Source organism: Schistocerca piceifrons, chromosome 2 (genome assembly GCF_021461385.2).
Source record: "Schistocerca piceifrons isolate TAMUIC-IGC-003096 chromosome 2, iqSchPice1.1, whole genome shotgun sequence".
Lineage (NCBI taxonomy): Eukaryota > Metazoa > Arthropoda > Insecta > Orthoptera > Acrididae > Schistocerca > Schistocerca piceifrons.
This window is the reverse complement of record NC_060139.1, coordinates 908,772,500-908,786,849: the sequence shown is the minus strand read 5'-3', so window position 1 is coordinate 908,786,849 and position 14,350 is coordinate 908,772,500. Positions and strand designations below refer to the sequence as shown.

The 14,350-nt window shown below is 39.8% G+C and overlaps 1 protein-coding gene across 1 annotated transcript in view; it reads left to right on the top strand.

Moving 5' to 3' along the window:
• The window catches only part of LOC124775054 (protein O-glucosyltransferase 2-like), a 91,630-nt gene that overhangs the window by 56,446 nt on the left and 20,834 nt on the right, over positions 1-14,350 (top strand). Inside the window, exons 3-4 of the mRNA XM_047249843.1 lie at positions 3,464-3,675; positions 3,756-4,003. Coding sequence (XP_047105799.1) covers positions 3,464-3,675; positions 3,756-4,003 — 460 coding nt within the window. The remainder of the gene's footprint in view (positions 1-3,463; positions 3,676-3,755; positions 4,004-14,350) is intronic.

The window sequence follows — 14,350 nt, the reverse complement described above, 5'->3', positions numbered from 1 at the left end:
ATGAAGCCAAATGAGAGGAATAAGGCAGGTTTGGCAACAATTTGTATCTTATTTCATGTATTTTTGCCATGGCAACAGCACTTGTGTGTGGGCAGACATTGTCTTGATGAAAGATGACTTTCTACCTTTCCAAACCTGGCCTTTTTTGCATATCTTTTGCTGTAGTTGGTCCAGGAGGTTAGTGTGATATCGTCCTGTAATTGTTTGGCCAGTGGGAAGATAACTAACAGCATAATCCATTTTGCATCCCAGAAAATTGATGCCATGACCTTTCTGGCTAACCGTGTCGCTTTTTTTTTTTTTTTTTTTTTTTTTTTTGAATCAACATATTTCCACTGTTTTTACTGTCATTTTGTGGCCAGAGTATAGTGGTCGAGTTTCATTTGTGGTCGCAAACTGGTGCAAAAAGTTGTATTATTTGCTCTGTAAACAGGTCAAATGTTGTTCAGACATTCCCATTCTGAAGTGTTTCTGATTGTGCGTTAAGAGTTGCAGCAACCATCTAGCAGATAATTTTGCTATATCCAGTTTGACTATTAAAATGTGAATGCCCATTCACATGAAGTTCTTACAGCAATTTCTCACACTTTCAGTCAGCATTCCCCCTTGACCATTTTTTGCACTTTTGTAATAATTTCTGGGGCAATGGTACATCTAAACTGTCCCGAGCAAATTGAAATTAGTTTCTCCAATTGGAAACAATTGAATATAATGGAGCAATGGCAGCACTACCACAATGAAAATAGCAAACATCATACATACAGCATAAGCTATATGTAGTTTTAAATGTAAACAGTCACCAGATGAAGAACCTCTTGGTTCAGAACTGTAATTGTGCTTATTTGTTCTTATTAAAGAGCATTATTAACAGTGGCTTGTTGCTATTTTTACTTTATTTTAAGAACTAGACTTTTTCCCGAGGCTTGCCCCTTCATGTATTCAACAGTTATATTGAACATACCTCCTCCTCCCTCTCTCTGTTTTGCCTTTCCTCCCTCTGTGTGTCCACCCAACCTTCCAACCTCTCTCTCTCTCTCTCTCTCTCTCTCTCTCTCTCTCTCTCTCTCTTCCTCCCCCTATCTTTGTCCATTTCCTCCACTTCCTCCCTCTGACCATATCTTTCACCCCCCCCCCCCTCTGACCACATCTTCATCCACCTCTCTCTTTCCATCTCTGCCTTCATCTCTTCCCTTTCTACCTGCCCACTGCCCCTGTACACCTTCCACCTTCCTCATGCATCTCCCCCTCCTCCCCTCTCTCTGTCCATTTCCTCCTCACCTTCACTCTGTCCATCCCCTCCTCTATCCATCCCCTCCTCTATCCATCTCAGCCTGTCCCCAGTCATACTCATTGGCACATGTAAACCTTGCAATGCAGTTCAATAAAGCAGCTACTTCCACAACAAGCTTGTCATGTAGGGCAGGCTACACATCTGAGGCTTAAAAATGATCTATTTGTCCCTGAAATACAGGCTGCCATGCAAAGGAGACCAATAAAGCAGGCCAGTGCTACTACAACACAACACAACACGTCTGTCATGCAGGGCAGCTTACATGTCAGTGCCTGGAAAACCGTTCCTTGCCCCCCGAGATGTAGGCTACCCTGCAAAGCAATTTGATTTGACTGGCTGATACTGTTCCCACACCACATGACAGTTGTGCAGGGCAGCCTACATGCCAAGGGCTGGGAAGAACACGTTTTTGCCCATGTCTCTGCTCCTATTGGGGCTAGGAATTTATAAACCTCACATTACTGATACTGGTAAGACGAAATATGGCTGAAATCGATCCAGGGGTTTGGGAGGAGATCCCAGACATACACATATATACTGTGTTTTATATGTATGATAACAGAGTAACCAATCAGGTTCAAATTTATGGTCTTTTGAAGTAAGTTCCTAATCTTTTCACTACTTTGAAATATTATCAAGGTGTGAATGAATATTTTTGAAATTTTCTTCATGTGATACTTTATTATAAGTAACTGTATCACCTGTAAAAAAAAGTCTAAGATTACTTTAATATTGTGTGTCATGGGAGTAATATATAGCATGAATAGAAAGGATCCCAACACATTTTCCCTGGATATGCCTGTAGCCCCTCCTATGTCTGTTGATGACTCTCCGTCCTAGATAAGATGCTGCATGTTCAGTGCCAAGAAATCCTTTGCCATTTGATCTCACTTCTGTTAACAAAGATCAGCATGGTACTGAGTGACGTGCATTTTGGAAGTCAAGAAATATTGTATGTACCAGAATGCCGTGATCCATGGATTTCAGGATGCCTTGTGAGAAAAGTGCAAGTTGGGTTTCATGTGATCATTGTTTTCAAAACAGTGTCAGTTGTCATGGAGGAGGTCATTCTATTCAAAATGCCTCATTTTATTTGAACTCAGAAAATGTTCTAAGGTTCTGTAACAGATTTGTCTCAAAGATATTGGATGGCAGCTTCGTAAACCACTTTCGCTACCCTTCTGCGTAGAGGTGTAACCTATGCTTTCTTCTATTTAAAAGGTCACAGTTTTGTGTTTGAGAGATCTGCAACATTACATATGACCAGAATTTCTTTGGGTTTTGTGTCAGGTCTTCCAAGACAATTCTGCTGCAGTAGTCACTGAGGCTACACAAGTTGCCCTTTTGACAGGAAGAGTTTCATTCCATATCATTCTATTTATATTCCTATATAATGAGAGACTTCTTCAACAATTTAATTTGGTTTTATTTTCATTTGATCCTTTAGGGTTACATTATGTGCGATGGGTGTATGTTTAATATAGAAAACACCAAGAATAGGAAACATTCTGTATCTCTAATGTTACAGGGTGCAGTTCCTCTTGCAACCAATTCTCATTTTCTGGGTAAGCCTTTCTCTGCAATATCTTTCCTGCCAATGGTATTACTTTTGCTTGAGAGTCAGGAGAGACTGTGTGGTGTTAGAAGAACAACAAAGAGATAGTGGCAGAATGAAATTTAATTGATTGATGAGAGAAAAAGACTGATACAGTTTCCAATTACAATCCTCCATTTAGTTTTCTCATGAAGGATCACTGTGTGTTTACTTTACCAAAGTGTCTCTCTTCATTGTGTATTGGTGTCCAGAGAGGACAGTGGCCATGAGTGACTTATGCAAATGTGAATATTTGTGTGTTATGTCTGTGTCTGATTAAGTACTTACTCCAAAAGCTAAATAATATCTAGCAGTCTTTTTTCAGTGTGCCCATCTGGCTTTAAGTGCCTTCTCTATGTTTTGACTATTATTATTCTTTTCATATCATTCCATTCTCTCTCTGACATGAAGCGTTTCGAATACTGCTGAAAGTAGTGTCCGTGGTGATTAATATTTTGAACTGTGTCATTGCCAATGAGAGGCTAAATGCAGTGTATGAGGAGAACAGCTATGCTTTTGTATATGGTATTTCTGTCATAAAAAGGAAGAAAATAAGAACATGAATGTCTTTTCCCCAGGACCCATCTTTGCTGAGGACTGTTACTGTCCAGTTGAATCTATTTCTGAGTGGTTAACCAAGTTTGGCTGTCAAAGAGAATATGAACAGATTACAGAAGATCTTAAGCCATTTCCTAATGTGAATCTCACTGAAGTCAGAAGAAGCATTCTTAAAAAGTATGACAGTCCAGGCAGCACTAGCCTCTGTAACTATGTTATTAAAGATAATGAGGTATTGCTATTTCTTCCTTTTTAAGCAAGGTACATGAAATAATGGAACCTAGTATTTTTAGATTTTTGTTGTTGTTTTAGATATACAGAAAATGTTATGGCAAATATGTTGGTTTCAAGATGTTCATGGATGCCATATTATTATCATTGGCACGTAAAGTAGTTCTTCCAGATCTGGAATTTTTTATGAACCTAGGAGACTGGCCACTTGTCAGCACTGAAAAGGGTCCAAAAGTGCCAGTATTTTCTTGGTGTGGTTCTGACGATACAATGGATATTGTTTTACCTACTTATGATATTACTGAGGCAACACTGGAATGCATGGGCAGGTATGACTTATTTTGCATGAGTATTAAAAGATAGAAATTTCCATCAGTATCGTTCAAGGCAATATTTTTGACAGCAACTAAATATGTAATTTTTGCTAATATTCTATTGTTTTGCTTTAGAATTTAACAAACTCACTTATGGCATGACAAATTTGCACATGATGTATCTATAATATGTTTTGTGGAAATCATTTTTAGAGTGAAGTGAGAAATATTAAGAATTTTACATACATCTGAAATTTATTTTCATAAGCTCACTGTTCATCAAATGTTCATTAAACAAAGTTTATTTGTATTGAAATACTCCCCTATGCAGAAAAAATACCTGTTGTTTCAAGGTAAGTATTGGTATCTTAAGGTCTATATGTACATAGCTACTCCACAAATACGAGCACGTGTATCTCTCCATGCGAGCTATGATTTCCCTTCTTTTATTACGATGATCATCTCTCCCTATGTAAGTCAACATCGACAAAATATTTAACATTCAGAGGAGAAAATTGGCAATTGAAATCCTGCCACAATGAGAAATGCCTTTGTTTTAATTATGTCCACCCCAAATCCTGTATCATGTCCATGACACTCTCTTCCTTATTTCTTGATAATATACAACAGGCTGCTCTTCTTTGAATTTTCTCAATGTCCTTTGTTAATCCTATATTGTAAGGATCCCAAACCACGCTGCAATACTCCAAAGGAGGACGTACAATTGTTAGTGTAGGCAGTCTCTTTAGTAGATCTGTTGCATCTTCTAAATGTTCCACCAATAAAACATAGTTCTTGGCTCGCCTTCCCCATGACATTTTCTGTGTGTTATTTCCAATTTAAGTTATTTGTAATTGTAATTACTAGATATTTAGTTGAATTTATGGCATTTAGACTTGATTGATTTATCATGTAATGGTAGTTTAATGGATTCGTTTTAGCACTCATGTGGATGACCTCACACTTTTCATTATTTAGCCTCAAGCGCCAATTTTTGCACCATACAGATATTGTACCTGAGTCATTTTGCAATTGGTCTTGATCTTCCAATTGTAATGTCTCTTGCAGCAGTCTCTCCGTGATATTTTCAGAAATTTTATAAATTATATAACTCAGTACATATCTCGAAATATCTCTTCTTATCTTACCAATTATCAATGCAAAGTAGTTTCAAGCCCAATTATTCCTTGGAGCATCCATTTACTCCATGGAATAGCTTCTCTGCTATCTGTGTTTTCTCTTATGAAAAGAATGAAGGAATGCTTGCCGATTAGTCGTGAAAGAAGGAGGATGCATATGTATGTATTGTTGAGCTAGTCGCCATCTTGATGAGATTCTGTATGAGAAGGAATTTAATACATGAACTAAACTAAAGTAAGTGTGTTCGCATATTATTTAACTGATTATTATTGACAGTGTCTGCTTACTACGCTGTGTTGCACGGGATCAGTGGGGAACATCTGATTTACACTGGATGAACCTGCTGTTTTGTATGCTCAAGATATCCAGTTACTTCAAATAACTAGGCTAACACGGTCATACCAGCAGATCTCCGGTCTTCCCCATGTGATCACCGAAAGTTAATAATTATTACAAATGTTTTCAGGAGATCGACTGACAATTTTCGTCGCACCGAGACTTCGAAATGGCTTCACTGCCATATGGAATTTAAGTTAAGCTCAATTTAATCAGGATAGAACAGTATTGAACTGTGTGAATGTGATAAGCCTGCTTTGTGAATGAAAATTCCCTTAACATACGCATGTTTTTACTATCCTGATCAGTGAAGCTAAATCAGGCCAGTGTGAGAGAGGTTTTTAAATTTTAGATCCCACAAAAAAAATATTAAACAATGACTTTATTAGATAATAAACTAGAGCATTGTCTACAAACAACTGAAGATGGCTGCTCAGATTGTCTCCTAAGTAGTTTATATAGATAAGGTACGTAGAGGGTCTATAATACTACCTTGGGGAATGCCAGAAATCATTTCTGTTTTACTTGCTGACTTCTGTAAATCACTACAAACTGTGACCTCTCTGACAGGAAATCATGAATCCAATTGCATAACTTGGATGATATTCCATAAGCACACAATTTGATTACAAGCTGCTTGTGAGGTATGGTGTCAAAAGCCTTCTGGAATTCTAGAAATATGGAATCAATTTGAAATCCTTCATCGATAGCACTCAACTGTTCATGTGAGTAAAGAGCTAGTCGTGTTTCACGAGAACTACGTTTTCTAAATCCATGTTGACTAAGTGTTAATAGATCATTTTCCTCAACATAATCCATGATGTTCAAACATAATGTACACTCCTGGAAACTGAAATAAGAACACCGTGAATTCATTGTCCCAGGAAGGGGAAACTTTATTGACACATTCCTGGGGTCAGATACATCACATGATCACACTGACAGAACCACAGGCACATAGACACAGGCAACAGAGCATGCACAATGTCGGCACTAGTACAGTGTATATCCACCTTTCGCAGCAATGCAGGCTGCTATTCTCCCATGGAGACGATCGTAGAGATGCTGGATGTAGTCCTGTGGAACGGCTTGCCATGCCATTTCCACCTGGCACCTCAGTTGGACCAGCGTTCGTGCTGGACGTGCAGACCGCATGAGACGACGCTTCATCCAGTCCCAAACATGCTCAATGGGGGACAGATCCGGAAATCTTGCTGGCCAGGGTAGTTGACTTACACCTTCTAGAGCACGTTGGGTGGCACAGGATACATGCGGACGTGCATTGTCCTGTTGGAACAGCAAGTTCCCTTGCCGGTCTAGGAATGGTAGAACGATGGGTTCGATGACGGTTTGGATGTACTGTGCACTATTCAGTGTCCCCTCGACGATCACCAGTGGTGTACGGCCAGTGTAGGAGATCGCTCCCCACACCATGATGCCGGGTGTTGGCCCTGTGTGCCTCGGTCGTATGCAGTCCTGATTGTGGCGCTCACCTGCACGGCGCCAAACACGCATACGACCATCATTGGCACCAAGGCAGAAGCGACTCTCATCGCTGAAGACGACACGTCTCCATTCGTCCCTCCATTCACGCCTGTCGCGACACCACTGGAGGCGGGCTGCACGATGTTGGGGCGTGAGCGGAAGACGGCCTAACGGTGTGCGGGACCGTAGCCCAGCTTCATGGAGACGGTTGCGAATGGTCCTCGCCGATACCCCAGGAGCAACAGTGTCCCTAATTTGCTGGGAAGTGGCGGTGCGGTCCCCTACGGCACTGCGTAGGATCCTACGGTCTTGGCGTGCATCCGTGCGTCGCTGCGGTCCGGTTCCAGGTCGACGGGCACGTGCACCTTCCGCCGACCACTGGCGACAACATCGATGTACTGTGGAGACCTCACGCCCCACGTGTTGAGCAATTCGGCGGTACGTCCACCCGGCCTCCCGCATGCCCACTATACGCCCTCGCTCAAAGTCCGTCAACTGCACATACGGTTCACGTCCACGCTGTCGCGGCATGCTACCAGTGTTAAAGACTGCGATGGAGCTCCGTATGCCATGGCAAACTGGCTGACACTGATGGCGGCGGTGCACAAATGCTGCGCAGCTAGCGCCATTCGACGGCCAACACCGCGGTTCCTGGTGTGTCTGCTGTGCCGTGCGTGTGATCATTGCTTGTACAGCCCTCTCGCAGTGTCCGGAGCAAGTATGGTGGGTCTGACACACCGGTGTCAATGTGTTCTTTTTTCCATTTCCAGGAGTGTATGTTCCAAAATCCTGCACCATATTGATGTTAATGATATGGGCCTGTAATTAGGTGGATTACTCCTATTTCTTTTCATGAATATTGATGTTTTGTCTGCAACTTTCCACTCTTCGGGTATGGATCTTTTGTCAAGTGAGCAGTTATATATGATTGTTAAGTATGGAGCTATTGCATCAGTATACTCTGAAACGAACCTGATTGGTATACAACCTGGATTGGAAGACTTGCTTTTATTAAGTGATTTAAGCTACTTCACTGTTCCAAGAATATCTATTTCTAAGTCATATTGACAACTGTTCTTCATTCAAATTCTGGAATATTTACTTTGTCTTCTTTGATGAAGGAATTTCGGAAGGCCGTGTACAGCACTGTAATCAATACTGTTTCCATTGCTATCACGCAGAGAAGGTATTGACTGTGTCTTGCTGCTGGCATATTTTATGTGTGACCAGAATCTCCTTGGATTTTCTGCCAGGTTTCAAGACAAAGTCTCGTTGTGAAAACTATTATAAGCATCTCGCATTGGAATCCATGCTAAATTACGAGCTTCTATAAAAGTTTTCCAACCTTGGGGTTTTGAGTTTGTTTAAATTTGACATGCATTTTTTGTGGTTTCTGCAACAGTGTTCTGACATGTTTCGTATACCATGGGAGATCAGCTCCATCATTTGTTAATTTATTTGGTATAAATGTCTCAATTGCAGTTGACACTATTACTTTGAATTCAAGCCACATGTGATCTGCGCTTACATTGTTAATGTGGATGGAGTGGGGATTGTCTCTCCAGAATTTTTGTCTGCTTTTGTGAATAGATATATTTTTTGTTTATTTTTAGTGGATCTGGGAGTTACGGTATTTGACCTCACTACAACAACCCTGTATTCACTAATCACTCTATCCATTTTGATGCTTGTTATAGCACAGATTATCTGTTGCCAAGAGGTCAAGTGCGCATTTACTATTCCAGTGGGCTCATGAACCAATTGCTCAAAATAATTTTCAGAGAATGCACTTAGCACAATTTCAGATGATGCTTTTTATGTATGTCTGGATTTAAACATGTATTTTTGCCAACATATCGAGGATAAATTGAAGTCACCACCACCTATAATTGTATGAGTCAGGTATGTGTTCAAAATTAGACTCAAGTCTTCTTTGAACCTTTCAGCACTGGAAGGTCGGTAAAAGGATCCAAATATTATTTTATTCTGGTTGCCAAGAATGACCTCTACTCATACTAACTCACAGTAACTACCTACTTCAATTTTGCTGCAAGATAAACTACTTCTCACAACAACAAACACACCACCGCCAACAGTTTAAGCTGCACTTATTTCTGGCTTTAGCCAGCTTTCAGTGCCTATAATGACTTGAGCATAAGTGCTTTCTATTAGTGCTTGAAGCTCTGGTACTTTCCCAACATTGCTACAATAATTTAAAACTGTTATAATGATGGTTTCTAGATCTACATTCTTCCTGTGTTCAACCTGCACCCTTTGAAACTGAAGTCCTTTCTGTTTTTCCCCAAGGCCCTCTAACCTAAAAAACCACCCAGTCCACACCACACAGTCCCCACTACCCATGTAGATGCCTCCTGTGTGTAATGGACTCATGGCTTATTTAATGGAACCTGAAACCCCACCACCCAATGGTGTAAGTCAAGGAATATGCAGCTCCACAGTTGCAGAGCTGTATGAGCCTCTGATTCAGATCCTCGACTTGGCTCTGTTCCTGCAGTCCATAATTGGTTCTGCTGACTACGCTGAAATGGTGAGCTCTTCTCTCATGTTGGACTGTCAGCCTTTACTGCTTTTGTCAGCTGCTCAAAACCAGAGAGCAACTGTTCTGATCCAAGGTGTCACACACCATTGGTACCGACATGAGCCAACACCTGCACTTGGCTGCACACTGTGCTCTTCATGGTATCCATAAGGACCCATTCCATGTCTGGAAAGACTCCACCTGGTATGCACACAGAGAGCACACTGGCTTTTTTCTCATCCTTGGCAGCAATGTCCCTAAGGGCCCCCATAATTCACCTAACATTGGAGCCCCCAATATTGTGACTACCTGGATCTTACAGGCTGAGAGGTGCCCTCTGAAACAGGACAGGTGACTGCTTCTGACTGAGGGACATTGTCAGCCACAGATAGCACCTGGGACCTTTTTGTCAGACTAACTGGGGAGGCCTTACGTTCAGGCTCTCAGGATGTCTTTCTTAGCCTACTGCATTCCGAGGCAACCTCCCACTCAACCACGGGTGAGGGGTGAACCTCAGTGCGAGCAATAACTGGGCTGGCCACCAGTGCAGTCCGATTGGTGGTCACATGGGTCATGCTGGACATCTGTTCGATCCCCAAGGCCATTCCACAACAGTGATTCCATCCACTGCAGCTACAAGCTGTGTAACTGAAGTCAACACAGCCTGGAGCTGGGAGCAAAGTGTCATCAACTCAGCTCGCATCCGCATACAGCACTCACAGTCCCTATCCATACTAACTACACTACACAGACAGACAAACAAACAACTATCAACAAGCACTATGAAACTGTACTGTAGACACTGACAAAAATGCAAGAACTGTGTCTAATGAATTTGATTAATGAACAGAAACCAAAAACTAAACTGCCAAAGCACACAGGTGAGACTAAATAATTTTGTGGTATTTATTATATTCGACTTACAATTATAAATAATACATCACATGAAACTGCTTTGTTTGTATACCTGTTTTTGCAAAGGGAAAGTGTATGAGATGACCAAGAGTGACTTAAAAATGTGTTGAACGATTGAGAGACTGTTTCACATGTAGCCCCAAGAAATCAGTTCAGAAGGCTAGTTGTGAATTAGCGATACCAGAGACATCTATGTGGAGATTTTTAAGGAGATACTTATGACTACATCCATACCATTTGCAGTTGTTACAAACTCTTAAATCTACAAACCACAGTTTATGTGCCAGCTTTCAAAAAAAAAAAAAAAAAAAAAATGTTGCAGCAAAACATTTTCTGGATTGATGAATCAACATTTCACCTAAGTGGAAATGTAAACACACACAATCTGGGGGTATGCAAAACCCAACAACCTGGTAAAGTTGCAGTGAGACTCCCCTGAGTTGAATGTTTTTGTATCGAACCCCAGCAGAAGGTTTTTGGGCCACTTCTTTTCCAGCAAAGCAACTGTAACTGGTGTTTTTTACCTTGAAATGCTAGAACTATGGCTCTTTCCTCAATTGGATGAAGCTTAACCACAGAACTTTATTTGGCAGCCTCATTGGCTTAACTCAGTACATGACTGGTTAAACAACATTGTACTCAACTGCTGGATTGGCCACAAGGGGCTGGATGATAAGAGTTTGTTTTGCAAGGCTTCCACATTCATCGGATCTAATGCCATGCGATTTTCACCTTTGGGGATTCACAGAAGGATCATTTTTATATGTCACTGCTACCAACTGATCTACCCACCTTAGGGAACAGGATTGAAACAGTTGCAACAGTTTCTCCAGACACACTGATAAAGATTTGGGAAGAACTCGTCTATCAACTCAGTGAGTGCCATGTCACAAATGGTGCTCATATTGAATGCTTGTAAGAAAAACTGTTTGAGTTGCTCTTTTGTTTATAATTATGTAAGTTGAATGTGGTTAATGCTACAAATCCTTAAAACACTGATAGTCATTTTGAAACACCTAATGTGATGTATATGAATGAAATCTACACAATGTAAGCCTTTTCAAGAACAAACTTGAGTGAGGAAAAGAAATACAAATGAAAACAATTACACACCTTCCTCTTTCGGCAATTGGTGTTAAAAGTTATGAACCATTGAAGATCGTAGTTATGTTCTCTTTCTCATGCTCAAAGAGCTGGTAGGTTTTCTTTTTCTCTTGCTATGATGACCAGTTAAATGAAAACCATATTTATTTGTTTTAAATGTTGTTCAAAATGCATATGTGATACATATTTGTATCACTTTTTCCTCCAGTAATATCCCCCTTGCTCACTTTAAGTTGACCAGCATTTGCAGAGAGCCTTAATTCCCACAGAAAAAAATTTGTTGGGGTGACTGTGCAACAACACGTGCCTAGTCATGAGAAAACTTATTGACACACAATGCTTGTTTGAATGGTCCAAGCATAAAAAAGGTCTAGTGGATATGGCAGATACAGAATACACTTAAACTCCAGAACTTGCGAATCTGAGTGTTATACACTAGCAATAGTCATTTCTCACTAGATGTTGTGCTCCTTGAGGACAATTTTCTCATCTCAAAAGAGGATGAGCATAACCTTTCTCTTCTGTTACTTGAGTTAAAAATTTGTTTGGTTTGATGTATGAGAAATTGTTTCATAATCACTGACGATTTTTGCAAGGGAGGAATCACCTTCTTGTTCTACATACAACAGAAGCTGTTCATATGCATCAACATGTCACTCTTTCAATTTAGCAATTAGCTACAACATGGGTGCTTTATGGAATTGGAGCACATAATTCACAGTGAGATGTCCTGAACTGATGTTTAACATTGTGGTAATGTCATCCAGTGTCACTTTGCAGTTTCTTCAATAACTGAAGTGTTTTCTGGAGTCACAATGCTATTTACCTGACAAAGATCAGGAACGCCTTGCATGTTACCTTAGGGTTAGTCTTTCCGCTCCCGGGATTGGAATGACTCCTTACCCTCTCCCTTAAAACCCACATCCTTTCGTCTTTCCCTCTCCTTCCCTGTTGCGAAAGCTCGAATTTTGTGTGTATGTTTGTGTGTCTATCAACATACGAACACTTTCGTTTGGTAAGTTACATCATCTTTGTTTTTAGATATATTTTTCCCACGTGGAATGTTTCCCTCTATTATAGTCATAACTAGTAGTTTCTTACATTTGTCTTGAGTTAAACTGTTCCTTGGCCATTGATACTTAATAGTAGTTTTTTTAAATGTATCTTATTGATGGATTACTTTTAACTGATTTTTGAAATAGTACCCTTAGAAAGTAAACCTTTACAAAGTTTTAGTTGCACATCTAATATCCGAATATGTAAATTTTTCCTGGTAATATTACATTACAGATAAGTTAATGTACGGAAGGGTGAGACTGGGCAGTGAAGCAAATTTCCAGACTAGTCTAAATTTTTTGAAAAAAATTATAAATGAAACAATGAGTAACAAATTGAAATTCATTTTATAAAAAGTACTAGCTGATTACCTGGCATTGCCCAGGTATATATTTTTCGATCTTCTGTTACTCCATATTCTCCTTCCCCCTCTCTCCGCCATTCTCTTCCTCTTCCCTATCTTTGTTTATCTTCTCCTTTTCTCTCCATGTTATCACTCTCACTCCAACAGGAGGTCACTGGTTCTTACCCCCCCACAGTGTTTCTTTGCAGATAGTAAATAATTTGTGCACCAAATTAGGTAGAAATCAATTGAGGAGTGTAGGAAGAGGTTTTTTCCAATCTATTTGTCTGCATAAGCACATGTCACATATATTTAATATACTTTACATGTATCTGTACACATATTTCACCTGTATCTTTAGCGAATTTCGTCCTGCAGTTTCATTTTCACTCAGCTCAATGTTCATGACATCATATCATCTGAACTATGTGTTGTACAATGATATAATTTATTTGGTACATTCAGTGATATATGTGAATACTGTTTGCAAAATATGCCATGAATATAGCTAGTAGTAAAGAAGTAATAAATTAATATGAGGGCTTGTTGAAAAGTAATGCCTCCAAATTTTAATTGGAAAATTCTTAAAGTTTTTTTAAATAAAACAAGTATTATTAACATTTTACATCTTCATTCTTAATGTCTACATATTTATTTCCCAGCATAGTCACCCTGTCAATGTATACATTTCTCCCAACGAGAGACCAGTTTGTTGATACCGTCACTGTAGAATGCTAACTTTTTAATGTAGCCACAACCTCACATCTGCTTGCACCCTTCATCACTATCAAATAAAGTCCTCAAAAGTGTTCGTTAAGTTTTGGAAACAGATGGTAACTGGATGCTGTGAAGTCAGGACAGTATAGTAGATATCAGTGACTGTGACCCCAAGGTACTAGATTATCATGGATTTCACAGTGCTTGTGTGTGGTTTGACATTGCCATGTGGAAGGAGAGGGTCCTCCATATGTCTTGTGCACCAACACAGATACATTACAAACTACCATGTTACACTCTACAGTTCAGAATGCTCTAGCTGTAGAGGACTGTAATATGTAGACATGAAGAATAAAGACACAGAACAGTAATAATGTTGGTTTTATTCAAAAAGCATTGAGTTTTCACATAAAAATTTGGAGGCATTACATAATTTTCAGCTTACCCTTCATCATGTTGAGATTATGCTTGATACTTCAGAGTTTATTGCTACAGCTAGTGCAGTAAACACTTTCTTGTACCAGTAGGTAAACACAAATGATGTCATAACTTTTAATGCATGCACTGTAAAAGTAAAGAAACCCAAAAATTAACAAAATTTAGCCCCTTGAAGATCAGTTTTAGAGATCTGCCTGTAGATCTTTCAATCAACTTTCATTTTTAGTGGGAATCAACTCTTTCACTTTGTTCATGCCAACAGAAACTTGATACCTAATACAACCTTTAT